Source organism: Oryx dammah, unplaced genomic scaffold (genome assembly GCF_014754425.2).
Source record: "Oryx dammah isolate SB20612 unplaced genomic scaffold, SCBI_Odam_1.1 HiC_scaffold_26, whole genome shotgun sequence".
In the NCBI taxonomy this organism is placed as follows: Eukaryota; Metazoa; Chordata; class Mammalia; order Artiodactyla; family Bovidae; genus Oryx; species Oryx dammah.
Window position 1 is genome coordinate 64,337,993 of NW_024070210.1, and position 14,956 is coordinate 64,352,948.

Below are 14,956 nucleotides of genomic sequence, written 5' to 3' on the forward strand. Positions count from 1 at the left end.
GTTATTGATGTTTTCTCCCGGCAATCTTGATGCCAGCTTGTGCTTCATCCAGCCCAAGCACATGATGTACTCTGCATATAAGTTAAATAAGCAGGGTGACAGTATACAGCTTGACGTACTCCTTTTCCTATTTGGAACCAGTCTGTTGTTCCATGTCCAGTTCGAACTGTTGCTTCCTGACCTGCATACAGATTTCTCAAGAGGCAGGTCAGGTGGTCTGGTATTCCCATCTCTTTCAGAATTTTCCACAGTTTATTGTGATCCACACAGTCAAAGGCTTTGGCATAGTCAATAAAGCAGAAATAGATGTTTTTCTGGAACTCTCTTGCTTTTTCCATGATCCAGCGGATGTTGGCAATTTGATCTCTGGTTCCTCTGCCTTTTCTAAAACCAGCTTGAACATCTGGAAGTTCATGGTTCACATGTTGAAGCCTGGCTTGGAGAATTTTGAGTATTACTTTACTAGCATGTGAGATGAGTGCAATTGTGTGGTAGTTTGAGCATTTTTGCAGATTACCTTTCTTTGGGATCGGAGTGAAAACTGACCTTTTCCAGTCCTGTAGCCACTGCTGAGTTTTCCAAATTTGCTGACATGTTGAGTACAACACTTTGACAGCATCATCTTTTAGGATTTGAAACAGCTCAACTGGAATTCCATCACCTCCACTAGCTTTGTCTTGTTAGTTATATCTGTATACATTGAAAATTGTTTTAGATAGTGTTAGAATTTTAGCTCTTAGTTTTCAAGCATGGTTTTTTAAATTAAGAGGAGATTAGTCTATTGTATTTACCTAGATTCCTGTTTTTCTTCATTCATTCCTATTAGTCCAAGTTCCCCTCTGTCATATATTTTTTTCCTCTGAAGAAATTTCTGTGGTGATCCTTTCACAGCAGCTCTGCTGACAATACATAACCTTAATTTTCATTTATCTAAGAGTGTCCTTATCCCTGAAGGATATTTTCTCTGAGCATAGAATTCTGGTTGACAGTGCTTTTTTACTTTAAGTACTTTAAAAATGTTTTCTGTTTCTTGTTGACCTCCATGTTCTATTATGAGAAAGTCACAGTCAATTGAATTATTGTTCCCAGTAAGTAACATGTCATTTTTCTCTGGCTGTTTTTAAAAAGCTTCTATGGCCATGTGGAGTCTTACTTGGCAGTCAGAATCTCTTGCTGCAGCACACGGATTCTGTGGTTTTGGCACATGGCCTCAGTAGTTGCAGTTGCATGGCCTTAGTTGAGTTGCACAGGCTCAGTAGTTGTGGTGTGCAGGCTTAGTTGCTCTGTGGTATGTGGAATATTAGTTCCCCACCCAGGGATCAAATCCAGGTTCTCTGTACTGGAAGATGGATTCTTAACCACTGGATCATTAGGGAAATCAAGTTTTTCTTCGTGTTTAATTTTCAGCAGTTTGGTTTTGATGTGTTTGGAAATGGATTATTTTGTGCCTATCCTGTTTAATTAAGGTTCTTCAGTCTATTGTTTTATGTCTTTCACGAAACCTTTGAGAGGTTATTTTAGCCATTATTGTAGATTTTTTTTTTCTGCCTTGCAATATTCCTATGAAAAGTGAAAGTCACACAGTTGCATCTGACTCTGTGATCCCATGGACTGTGGCCTGCCAGGCTCCTGTGTCCATGGAATTCTCCAGGCAGGAGTACTTGAGTGGGCTGCCATTTCTTTCTCCAGGGGATCTTCCTGACCCAAGGATCAAACCTGGGTCTCCTGCATTACAGGCAGATTCTTTACCAACTAAGCTACTAGGGAAGCTCTATAATAGGTTTTAAATAACAGAATTGATATAATTTCTAACAGCAGAACTACTAAATGTAGTTTTAAGATTTCTTTATAATTCTTTTTTTACTTAAGATATATCTGATTAGGAGTTATGCAATCATAATAAAGCCCCTTGAATTTTCTGTGTGATAATGCCACATACTTGATATGCAGAGGGTTCTTGGTTTATTTTTAATTTTTAGAGATTGTACTCCTTTCATTTTTAGTATTTTTTTCTCTTGATTTATCTTTTAACTATCTTGAACAAAGAAGTCACCACTCAGTGTCTGAACAAAATGCTAAATTAATTGCTCTCATTCAGAGGAGATCTGTGAAACTTAAGAGTTCAGGGATTGGTGAAGTGGGACTGCTTAGGAAGTGGTTGAACTTTTGATAAATGTGGTTATGAAATGTGGTTGTGTTGATTGACCTTTTGAAGTGTGGTTACTAGTTTGAAGCTGTCATTGATAAGACTGGGATGAGTTTAAAGCAGGTTCTGATGATTACTTTTTGCTCTTGTTCAGTTGCTAAGTCGAGTCCGACTCTTTACAACCCCATGGACTGCAGCACTCCAGGCTTCCCTGTCCTTCACTATCTCCTGGAATTTACTCAAACTCATGTCCATTGGGTCCGTAATGCTAGCCAGCCATTTCATCCTGTGATGCCCTCTTCTCCTCCTGCCCTCAATCTTTCCCAGCATCAGGGTCTTTTCACTAAGTTGGCTCTTTGTATCAAGTGGCCAGAGTACTTGTTGCTATGGTACTTTGTTGAATTTGGAGTATAGGAATTTTTTTCTCGTATGTAAAACAATGATTTTCATTCCAGAATCTAAACTATATCACAGAGTACATTCTTAGAAGTCTTAACTTCTATCCGTATCCTCTCCATCATATTTTATCCTTCTGGGAAAGGTTGGCAAACAATGACCTGCAGGCCACATTTGGCCACCTATCTCTTTTTGTAAATGAATTTTTGTTGGAACACATACTCTTTTGTTTATGTATTGTCTATGTCTTCTTTTGTGCTAAAACTGCCAAGCTGAGTAGCTGTGACAGAGATTATATGGCTTGTAAAAACTGAAATATTTATTATTTGTCCCTTTACTGAAAAAAATTTACTGATCTCTGCTATCATTTGTATCACTTTTTGGCTTTTCCTTCCTTTTAAAAAAAATGAAAGCAAATATGTTAATATACTTAACATTTACCCTCCTTTTACATAAAAAGTAGTATTCTGTAAACACATCACTGCATCTTATTTTTTTTTCCACTTAACAATTTATCCTGAAAGTCACTCTGTGTCAATATATCTGTTATTCCTGGACTAGTACTCCATTACTTGAGTGAACCATTTTATATTCAACCAATATGGACTGTTAGTTTTCCCCTGGGCTTTTGTAATTACAAATAATGTTATAGTGAAAAGGCTTATGAAGAATTCATTTCACATATTTTCACCATTGAACCTTGGAAATAGGTTCCCTGAAGTGGAATTGCTGGAGTGCATGCTAAATCGCTTTAGTCGTGTGTGATTCTTTGCTACTCTGTGGACTGTAGCCCACTAGGCTCCCCTGTCCATGGGATTCTCCAGGCAAGAATATTGGAGTGGGTTGCCATGCTCTCCTCCAGGGGATCTTCCCAACCTTCCCATCACTTATGTCTCCTGCATTGGTAGGTGGGTTCTTTACCACTAGCACCACCTGGGAAGCCCTGCTAGATTGGAGTTTAAATGTAAATTATCTTATTATGCTGAATATTACCAGATTCTCCTCTAGGGGGCCCATAGTTGTTTTTTGTTTTTACTGTGATAAGGAACACACAACAAAATTTACCATCCTCATCATTTTTAAGTATACCCTCAGTTGTGTTAAGTGTATTTATTAGTGTTTCAAAATAGATTTCTAAAAGTTCTTTATCTTGCAAAGCTAAAATTCTATACCTATTTAACAACAGTGCCCCTTTCCCCCTCTCTCCACTTGCCCCTAGTAGCCACCGTTCTTCTATTTGCATGAGTTTGACTACTCTGGATATCTCATATAAATGGAATTATAAAAGTATTTGTCATTTGGTGACTGGCTTTATCAGTCAGCCATGTTGCAGTATGTGATAGGATTTCTTTTTTTAAGACTGAATGGTATTACATTGTATGTATGAGTTCAGTTCAGTTCAGTCGCTCAGTCGTGTCCGACTCTTTGCGACCCCATGAATTGCAGCACGCCAGGCCTCCCTGTCCATCACCATCTCCTGGAGTTCACTCATCACGTCCATTGAGTCAGTGATGCCATCCAGCCATCTCATCCTCTGTTGTCCCCTTCTCCTCCTGCCCCCAATCCCTCCCAGCATCAGAGTCTTTTCCAATGAGCCAACTCTTCACATGAGGTGGCCAAAGTACTGGAGTTTCAGCTTTAGCATCATTCCTTCCAAAGAAATCCCAGGGCTGATCTCCTTCAGATTGTACGTATACTGCACATTTTGTTTATCCATACATCTGTAGATGAATGTGTGGGCTGCTTCCACCTTATGGCTGTTGTGAATACTGCTGCTATGGGCTTGAGTGCACAGATATATTTGTCTGAGTCCTTGCTTCCAATTTTTGGGGTATATACCCTGAAGTGGGATTGCTAAATCATATGGGAATTGACTGCTTAATTTTTTGACAACTCCCAAACTGTTTTTCATAGTGGCTGCATCATTTTATACCCTCACTCACAGTGTGCACGTGTCCCAGTTTCTCCACATCCTTGTCACCACTTGATACTTTCCTCTAATGGTAGCCATTGTAGTGGGTATGAGGCAGTTTTTCATGTGGTTTTGATTTGTAGTTTTGTAATGATTATAGAGATTTTGAGCATTTTTTTTTCATGTGCTTTTTGGCTATTTGTATATATTTTTGGAGAAATATTTATTCAGGCCTTTTGCCTGTTTTTAAATTGAATTATTGACTTTTGTTTTGTTGAATTATTCTTTATATATTCTGGATACTAGCTACATATTAGATATATAGTTTGCAGTTATTTCCCACAATTTCATAGGTTGTCTTTTGGCATATAAAATTTTAAAAGTTTTGATGGATTCCAATCTATTTTCTTCAGTTTGTTGTGCTTTAGGTGTCATATCTAAGAAATCATTGCTTAATCCAGGGCCAGTGAAGACTTCTGCCAGTGTTTTCTTCCAAGAGTTTTATAGTTTTAGCTTCTATATTTAGGTCTTTGATCCATTTTGAGTTAACTTTTATATATGATATTAGGTACGGGTACAAATTCATTCTTCTTGCATGTGAGTATGTACTTGTCTCAGCTCCATTTGTTAAAACGAATTCTAGATCTTTTTAATCTATGGATCTTTTGTTTTTTACTTTTAATATATAATATGGCAGATATACTGAGAAACAGTATAATGGATTTACATGTACCCATCACACAAAGTTTATGAAAATTCTATTATTTTTATGTCATTTGATCCTCTGTCCCCTATACAACTCCTTTTCCCCTTAGAGTGTTTTAAGGCAAATCTAAGAGCTCTTATCACTTTGTTTCCCTGGTGGCTCAGATGGTAAAGAATCTGCATGCCATGCAGGAGACTCAGGTTTGATCCCTGGGTTGAGAAGATCCCTGGAGAAGGGAAACGGGTACCCACTCAAGTATTCTTGCATGGAGAATTCCATAGACACAGAGGAACCTATTGGACTACAATCCACGGGGTCTCAAAGAGTCGGACTTTTTTACTTTCAAGACCTTTTATCACTTTTTGCACTGGTAGTTTATGTATCTCTTACAGACAAAGACTTTATAAACATAACTACACTACTATTATTACACCCTACAAAATTACCAGTTGTTGCTTACTCAGTACATGCTTCAGTTCAGTTAAGTCGCTCAGTGGTGTCTGACTGTTTGTGACCCCATGAATCACAGCACACCAGGCCTCCCTGTCCATCACCAACTCCTGGAGTTCATTCAAACTCATGTCCATCGAGTCAGTGATGCCATCCAGCTATCTCATCCTCTGTCGTCCCCTTCTCGTCCTGTCCCCAATCCCTCCCAGCATCAGGGTCTTTTCCAGTGAGTCAGCTCTTCGCATGAGATGGTCAAATTGCTAGTTGCTGCTTTAGGTTGATATATATATCTTATTTCTTATAGTGTGCAGTGTAAACCTTTATTATTTTCCATGCCATTTGTTTTGGGTCATTTTGTCATTTATATGGGTCATTTTGTTCTTTAGGATCTCCGTCATCATGGATTTAGCTCATTATATCTTCATGTTGTCATTTAACATGTACCTTGATCACCCTTATTTTTGTAAACTTATAATCAAACCTAAAAGCTTGACTAGATTTAAGGGGTTTTTGTTTGTTTGTTTGTTTCAAGGCAAGAGACTTCATAGGTGATACAGAGAAAATTTTGTTGCATCTGTCAGGAAGCACTTCTTGTTTCATTGTCCTGGCTTTTAGTGATGTTAAGGTTGACCAGTGAGTTCAACTTGATCCTTCCATATTAAAGTTCTCCATCTACTTTTTACATTATGGCTTTAGCAGCCGTTGATGGTCATTGTCTAGATTCATTATGTAACCAGGGATTGGAAAATGGTGATTTTCTACATCTATAAGTTCTCTTGCATTTATTAGCTGTGACTGTTCTCTAAGGAAAGGTCACCCTCATCATAATTTTTTGTCTCCCCAAAATACTGTTCATACTAGAAAGGCAGGATAAATGTTTGATTCTTTCTGTTTATTTGCCAATTATTAGAATAATGAGTTGTGCCCACACAATCTTGAAAATCGACCTCTAATATTCTTTTTTCTTTTTTGAGTGTCATTGTGAACTCATGGGTGTATGTATATTTATATTTATATTTTTGATGTTTTTCAATCATTGTATTCTTGTATATGCTCAAATTGTTTCATCTTTGACAAATGAGCATTCCTTCCCTTGTCTCTGTTTTCTTTTTGATTTGCTAATACTAGTGTTGTTAACATTTTTGCTTTCTTATTTGATGAGATGCCCCAGGTTGATTGTGCATAATTTCCTGTGCCAGACCTGGAATAAGCCATTTTTCCAAGGAGCCCTGATTTCTTTCAGTGGGATATGATGTTTAGAGTTCACAATCTGAAGGCAGGGGTTCTTATTGCTACTGGGTTATCATTGATTTTAGGTCTTATCAGGTCAATCCTCATGTCAAATCTTCTACCGTAATCTGTCTGATACTTGTTATGTAGTTGATTCCTAGCGGCATTTCTTAGGAACAATATTATTTGGGTTCTGTGTGTTCATAACTGCTTCCCTTAGCCTTGAAGTTTACTTTGACAGGGTAGACCATGCTTGGCTCACATTTACTTAGATACTTAAATATATAATAAGCTGTTTGTGCTGATGTCTGTTCTCAGCCTGATTTTTCCCCCTTATGTGTAATTTGGACTTTCTGCACCTGCGTCCAGTGAATTTTTTTTCCCAGTTGAAATTCAGTAGTTTTACTAGACTGTATTTTGGCATTGGGTTTAATAAACAGCCCTTTTCTGTGGTTCATGTTTATTTCCTATGCATTTTAAGTGTATTATGTAATATTAAAATTTTATTAACTCTGGTGATGTTAAGATCTATCTTGCAACTTATTAAACTGTAAGCTGTTGTAAATTAGGTATTTTTTTTTCTTAGTAAAAGGTTGGACTAAGGGTAGTAGTCTGAGTCAACTGCAATTTACACCATGCTTGCCCTATAATCTAGCAATCTCAGTTATTGTAAGTTATATTTGTGTAGTAATATTCAGTTCAGTCGCTCAGTCATGTCTGACTCTTTGCAACCCCATGGGCTGCAACACTTCAGGCTTCCCTGTCCATTACCAACTCCCAGGGCTTACTCAAACTCATGTTCATCAATTCCGTGATGCCATCCAACCATCTCATCCTCTGTTGTCCGCTTCTTCTCCCACCCTCAATCTTTCCTAGCATCAGGGTCTTTTCCAGTGAGTCAGCTCTTCACATCAGATGGCCAGAGTATTGGAGCTTCAGCTTCAACATCAGTCCTTCCAATGAATATTCAGGATTAATTTCCTTTAGGATTGGCTGATTGGATCTCCTTGCTGTCTAAGGGACTCTCAACAGTATTAGTGTGGTGCAAAAGTAAATGCAGTTTTGCATTGTTGATCTTTGTTGTTTGATTTTGAGATGCCTTCTTAAATGTAATTATGCTATACCTCACTTTAATGTGCATTTCTTACATTATGTTTTTTGCTAATGATTTATTCAGTTCAGTTCAGTAGTTCAGTCCTGTCTGACTCTTTGCGCCTCCATGAGCTGCAGCACGCCAGGCCTCCCTGTCCATCACCAAATCCCAGAGCCCACCCAAACTCATCTCCATTGAGTTGGTGATGCCATCCAACCATCTCATCCTCTGTCATCCCCTTCTCCTCCTGCCCTCAATCTTTCCCAGCATCAAGGTCTTTTCAAATGAATCAGCTCTTCGCATCATGTGGCCAAAGTATTGGAGTTTCAGCTTCAACATCAGACCTTCCAGTGAACACCCAGGACTGATCTCCTTTAGGATGGACTGGTTGGATCTCCTTGCAGTCCAAGGGACTCTCAAGAATCTTCTCCAACACCAAGTTCAAAAGCATCAATTCTTCGGCACTCAGCTTTCTTTATAGTCCCAATTCTCACATCCATACATGACTACTGGAAAAACCATAGCCTTGACTAGACAGACCTTTGTTGGCAAAGTAATGTCGCTGCTTTTGAATATGCTATCTAGGTTGGTCATAACTTTTCTTTCAAGGAGTGTTTTTTAATTTCATGGCAGCAGTCACCATCTGCAGTGATTTTGGAGCCCAGAAAAATAAAAGTCAGCCACTGTTTCCACTGTTTCCCAACTATTTGCCATGAAGTGATGAGACCGGATGCCAGGATCTTAGTTTTCTGAATGTTGAGCTTAAGCCAACTTTTTCACTCGCCTGTTTCACTTTCATCAAGAGGCTCTTTAGTTCCTCTTCACTTTCTGCCTTAAGGGTGGTGTCATCTGCGTATCTGAGCTAATTGATATTTCTCCCAGCAATCTTGATTCCAGCTTGTGCTTCCTCCAGCCCAGCGTTTCTCATGATGTACTCTGCATATAAGTTAAATAAGCAGAGTGACAATATACAGCCTTGACATACTCCTTTTCCTATTTGGAACCAGTCTGTTGCACATGTCCAGTTCTAACTGTTGCTTCCTGACCTGCATACACGTTTTCCAAGAGGCAGGTCAGGTGGTCTGGTATTCCCATCTCTTTAAGAATTTTCCACAGTTTATTGTGATCCACACAGTCAAAGGCTTTGGCATAGTCAATAAAGCAGAAATAGATGTTTTTCTGGAACTCTGTTGTGTTTTCTATGATCCAGTGGATGTTGGCAATTTGATCTCTGGTTCCTCTGCCTTTTCTAAAACCAGCTTGAACATCTGGAAGTTCATAGTATTGCTGAAGCCTGGCTTGGAGAATTTTGAGCATTCCTTTATTAGCATGCGAGATGAGTGCAATTGTGCAGTAATTTGAGCATTCTTTGGCATTACCTTTCTTTGAGATCGGAATGAAAACTGACCTTTTCCAGTCCTGTGGCCACTGCTGAGTTTTCCAAATTTGCTGGCATATTGAGTGCAGCACTTTCACAGCATCATCCTTTAGGATTTGAAACAGCTCAACTGGAATTCCATCCCCTCCACTAGCTTTGTTCGTAGTGATGCTTCCTAAGGCCCACTTGACTTCATGTTCCAGGATGTCTGGCTATAGGCTGGTGATCACACCATCGTGATTATCTGGGTCATGAAGATCTTTTTTGTACATTTCTTGTGTGTATTCTTGCCACCTCTTCTTAATATCCTTTGCTTCTGTTAGGTCCATACCATTTCTGTCCTTTATTGTGTCTGTCTTTGCATGAAATGTTCCCTTGGTATCTCTAATTTTCTTGAAGAGATCTCTAGTCTTTCCCATTCTATTGTTTTCCTCTATTTCTTTGCATTGATGGCTGGGAAAGGCTTTCTTATCTCTCTTTGCTATTGTTTGGAACTCTTCATTCAGATGGGAATATCTTTCCTTTTGTCCTTTGCTTTTCACTTCTCTTCTTTTCACAGCTATTTGTAAGGCCTCCTCAGACAGCCATTTTGCTTTTTTGCATTTCTTTTTCCTGGGGATGGTCTTGATCCCTGTCTCCTGTACAATGTCATGAACCTCTGTCCATAGTTCATCAGGCACTCTGTCTATTGGATCTAGTCCCTTAAATCTATTTGTCACTTCCACTGTATAATCATAAGGGATTTGATTTAGGTCATACCTGAATGATTTAGTGGTTTTCCCCACTTTCTTCAATTTAAGAGAGTTAAATGATTTATTATTTGGTGTTTATTTTATATTTATTTTAGACTCTAGAAATGATGTTAGACAAAATGTAAATCTGAGCTCTTTTTTAATTTGTGTTCAAAATGAGTCATAGAGCAGGGTAGACAGCTCACAACATCAACAACACATTTGACCCAGCAACTGCTAATGAATGTACAGTGGTGGTTCAAGAAATTTTGCAACGGAGATGAGAGCCTTGAAGATGAGGAGGACATAGTGGCTGGCCATCAGAAGTTGACGTCAATAAATTGAGAGCCATCATCAGAACTGATCCTCTTAAAATTAAGGATGAAGTTGCTGAAGTACTCAGCATTGACCATACTATGGTCATTTGGCATTTGAAGCAAATTGGAATGGTGAAAAAGTTCAGTGAGTGGGTGTCTCACATTCATGAGCTGACTGCAACTCAAAAAAATTGTCGTTTTACAGTGTCTCTGTTCTTTTATTCTCCACAACAACATGAACTATTTTTCAACTGGATTGTGATGTGTGATGAATAGTGGATTTTATACTACAACCAGGGATGACCAGCTTGGTGGTTGGTCCAAGAAACTCCAAAGCACTTCCCAAAGCCACACTTGCACCACAGAAAGGTCATGGTCATTGTTTGGTGTCTGCTGCTTGTTTCTGATCCACTACAGCTTTCTGAATTCCAGCAAAACCATTACATCTGAGAAGTATGTTCAACAAACTGATGAGATGCACCGAAAACTGCAACACCTACAGCCAGTATTGGTCAACAGAATGGGCCCAGTCCTTCTCCACGACGATGCCTGACTGCACGTTGCACAATCAACGCTTCAAAAGTTGAACAAATTGGGCTACGAAGGTTTGCCTTATCCGCCATCTTCACCTGACCTCTCACCAGTGGCAACCGACTTCAACTTCTTCAAATTTCTCGACAACTTTTTACAGGGAAAATGCTTCTACAGCCAGCAGGAGGCAGAAAATGCTTTCCAAGAGTTTGTTGATTCCTGAAGCACAGATTTTTACACTACAGTAATAAACAACTTATTTCCCATTGACAAAAATGTGTTGATTGTAATGGATCTTATTTTGATTAAGGAAAATGTGTTTGAACCTAGATATAATGATTTAAAATTCATGGTTTGAAACTAGAATTACTTTTGTACCAACAAAGAGTCCGACTCAACTGAGTGACTTCACTTTCAATATAATGCCTCTTTAATGTTTGGTTATTTCACTGGGCTCTGTAATGGAAAGGTAAGCACTTTTTTATATGCACTAAACAGATTTTAGAAGCGAGATTTGGGATTTCCCCCTTTCCAGCCAAGCAACCAAATTAATGTATAGAATTAGTAGTACTTCTGGGTGCTGGAATGTTTGTGTTAATTAGTTAGTCCTGATATGCTGCTCCTGTTTCTTTTGTTTCAGGTTAAATGGAAACCACCCTTGGGAGCCCGATGCCTGTGTAACCATTCTACCACATCAGTGAATTGCAATGAGTGGAGGAGGAGAGCAGCCGGATATCCTCAGTGTTGGAATCCTGGTCAAAGAAAGATGGAAAGTAGTAAGTATACATCAGGAAGAGAGATGGGTGGGGTAGGGGAAAGGAGGAGGCTTTGGTATCTTGATAAAAGTAGCATTTCATTAGGAAATAATACATATATTGCTTATATGCCTAAAGCTGTTACTTTTGTTTCTTTTCCTATGATTAGGTTTTGTTTATACCCTAATTGTTCTTGCTCCTTCAGTTCAGTTCAGTTCAGTCGCTCAGTCGTGTCCGACTCTTTGCGACCCCATGAAATGCAGCTCACCAGGCCTCCCTGTCCATCACCAACTCCCGGAGTTCACTCAGACTCACATCCATCGAGTCAGTGATGCCATCCAGCCATCTCATCCTCTGTCGTCCTCTTCTCCTCCTGCCCCCCAATCCCTCCCAGCATATTGCTCTTTAGAGTAATAAATTTTCCTAACCTCTAATAGCTACTATTGAGTAAGGTAAATAAAAGTATACTTAGGGAAAGAACAGTTGAAAAAACTACAGTGTAATGCCCTTTTTATTTTTTAATATTTTATTAAGGAAAATTGTTAAGTATATGTTAAAATAGCATGACTGTTATAAAGAACCTCCAGGTACCCATGCCTCAGCTTAAACAGTTATAGATTGATAGTCAGTTTTGCTTCATCTCTTTAACCTCTCTCCTAAAATATTTTAAAATTGTTCTTTCTTATTTTTTAAATTATGAAAATATGATAACACATTTACAGGAGACATGGAAAATATAGAGCAAAGTTACATATGGTCCCAGTATATATTACAGTCATTTGTTTTAAGTAGATAAATTAAGATTTTTAGTTGGAGTTTCGAGATCAAACTCTCAGAAATTAATAGGATGACTGTACAGAGAAGTAGAATATAGTATACCTTAAAAGCACTATAAACCAATTTGACACAATTGAGATTTATACAGTTTTCACACAACACTAGGATACAAATTCTGTTGAAGTTCCCATTGACTATAAACTGGAAACACTGGAACACAGCCAGAGACATAAGATCAGGTGCAGAAATTTCATGGTCTTAAAGGTATAGAAATCATACAGAATCTGTTCTCTTATTTCTGTGGGTTTATTTTTGATAGTGATCACTATCAAGAGATATTTGAAAATAACCCACATATTTTCAAGTACAGTGTGACATTTACCAAGAGAGCACTTTAACTTAGCCTTTGAAAGCCTCAATAAAGTTAGAAGACTAAAAACGTAGAAGGTGATTGCAGAGAAGAAAGCATTTAAATGAGAAATTAATATCAAAGATACCTTTAAAAATCCCATGTATTTGGAAATTAAATATCCACTTTTAAATGAGGGGTATATCTAAGAACCTGTAACATGGAAAATTAGAAAATATTTGTAATAGAATAAAAATGAAAAAACAATTTACCAGAATCTTTTGCATGCAGCTGAAGCTGCTAAATGCAATTAAATATAATGTGGAGTCTTAAATAAGGTAGGAAAACAAATAATGGACACGAGCATAAAATTTTGTGAAGATTTGAACAAAATCTGTACTTTAGTTAATAATACTGTATCACTTGTTAACTTTCTGTGTTTTTTTAACAGCATATTTCTTAATATTCTCAGAATTAGATTAGAAGTTTCAAGCCTCATTCACATTTTTTAATCACTAAGCTAATAAACTTTCTAGACTTCCAGCAGTAATACTAGATGCCAAAATATATGGAACTATATCAAAATTTTGAGTGAATATAAATTATAAATCTAGCATTCTATCATACTGAGACAAATGGAATCAAAATGTCATGAATTTTTTAGCTAGGCAAAAATTCATAAGTCTTCTAAAATGTATGTATTATACATACTCTATATAGATTTATATATGTGTATACAAAAGCTTTTCTACTATACTTTGCTTGAGAAAGAACATCAAAAAAAACAGGGAGTGATGGAGAAATGGGAAAACATACCAAATGAAATGGGAGCACTGAATATGAAATAGAAAAATGGAAACAAACTAGATAAAAGTAAAAGATCATCATAGAGTCCAGTTATTTTTTGTTTTTTTTTTTTAATATTTTTAATGACTGGGACAGACCTAAAACCACAGCTTCTGGAAGAACCATTTGTTCTTGCCAGTGTTGTATCTCTCCTCAAACTTGACCTTTGCCTCTCATGGAGTCCTGCGTTTGAGAGCGGATCTCTGAAGACATCCTTGTTGACAACAGTTTTGTCCAAGGGGATATTCGCAGAGTACCTTGTCGTAATGAGGTGACTATAATTATAAACTTTCACAAAAGACTTGATCTTTGACCTCTTGGTGATTTTCTTCTTGCCCATGGAAGCTGTCACTTTGCAGGGATAGCGATCAATTCCAGCCACCACAGCATGGCTGTAGGGTCAGTCTGAGGTGCCATCATCAATATTCTTCACGACAACCGCTTTGCGTCCAGAGTAGCGACAGGCCAGGACCAGCACCACCTTCCCAGGTTTCATGAACTTGCCCATTTAGGCAGCTACCGCTCGGGACTACAGCAGAAAGCAAGAAAGGGCACTTCTGCTAACCTTTCACCCCGGGAAGCATGATCTCACTTCCTAGTTGTTTTTAAACATTAAAAACAGATCTTTCCCAAAATATTTTGAAGGAATCTTTTACCTTACTTTTCTCTGTGCACATAAAATGTAATCATAATATCACATTCAGGAAAGCAGTGTCATTAATATCATTTTGATATCCTTCCAACTTTCACATTTTCCTAATTGTTTTGTAAAGTTTTTTTAACAGTTGAATCAAATCCAGGTGAAATCTGGATATTTCAGTTGTTTGACATACTTAAGTTTCCTTTAATTTCTAAATTCCTTTTCACCTTTCTTTTTTTCTTGCAGTTTATTTTTTGAAGAAACTAGGTTATTTGCCTGTAGAATTTTCCATAGTTTGGGTTTTTTCTATTGTTTCCACATGGTGTTAACATGATCCTCTGTCTTGTGTATTTGTTGGTTATATAGAGTGGCTTGATTAGATCTGACTTCAGGTTTGTTTATTGAGGTAGGGGCTTTTTTTTTCCCCCCATAAAGGGTACTGTTAACTTTGGATGGGAGGCACGTAATGTCTTATTGCCCATCATTTTGTTACCACTATTGATCATCATTGTCTAGGTCTGTTAATTCAAAGGGATGGCAGATTGGTGATGTTCTGTCATTCCTTCGTTCATTAGTTGAAGTACATCTATGAAGAGAAATTTTGCATCATTAACTATTTGATTACCCTGAGATACAGTTTGACTAGGAATACAGGATAAATGCTTGATTCTTTTTTTAATTTACCACTTTTCAAAGTAA

General features: G+C 37.8%; 1 protein-coding gene and 1 pseudogene across 3 annotated transcripts in view; one reads left to right on the top strand and one right to left on the bottom strand.

Moving 5' to 3' along the window:
* TTBK2 (tau tubulin kinase 2) overlaps window positions 1-14,956 on the top strand; it is a 127,805-nt gene that overhangs the window by 21,839 nt on the left and 91,010 nt on the right. The window contains exon 2 of one of the 3 annotated variants that reach the window (XM_040226816.1): window positions 11,531-11,666. In XM_040226816.1, coding sequence (XP_040082750.1) covers window positions 11,598-11,666 — 69 coding nt within the window. In that variant the 5' untranslated portion in view covers window positions 11,531-11,597. Of the gene's footprint in view, window positions 1-11,281; window positions 11,667-14,956 lie in introns of those variants that run through there. The other 2 variants (XM_040226818.1, XM_040226817.1) reach the window with 2 other exon arrangements.
* LOC120853152 lies at window positions 13,715-14,194 on the bottom strand (annotated as a pseudogene).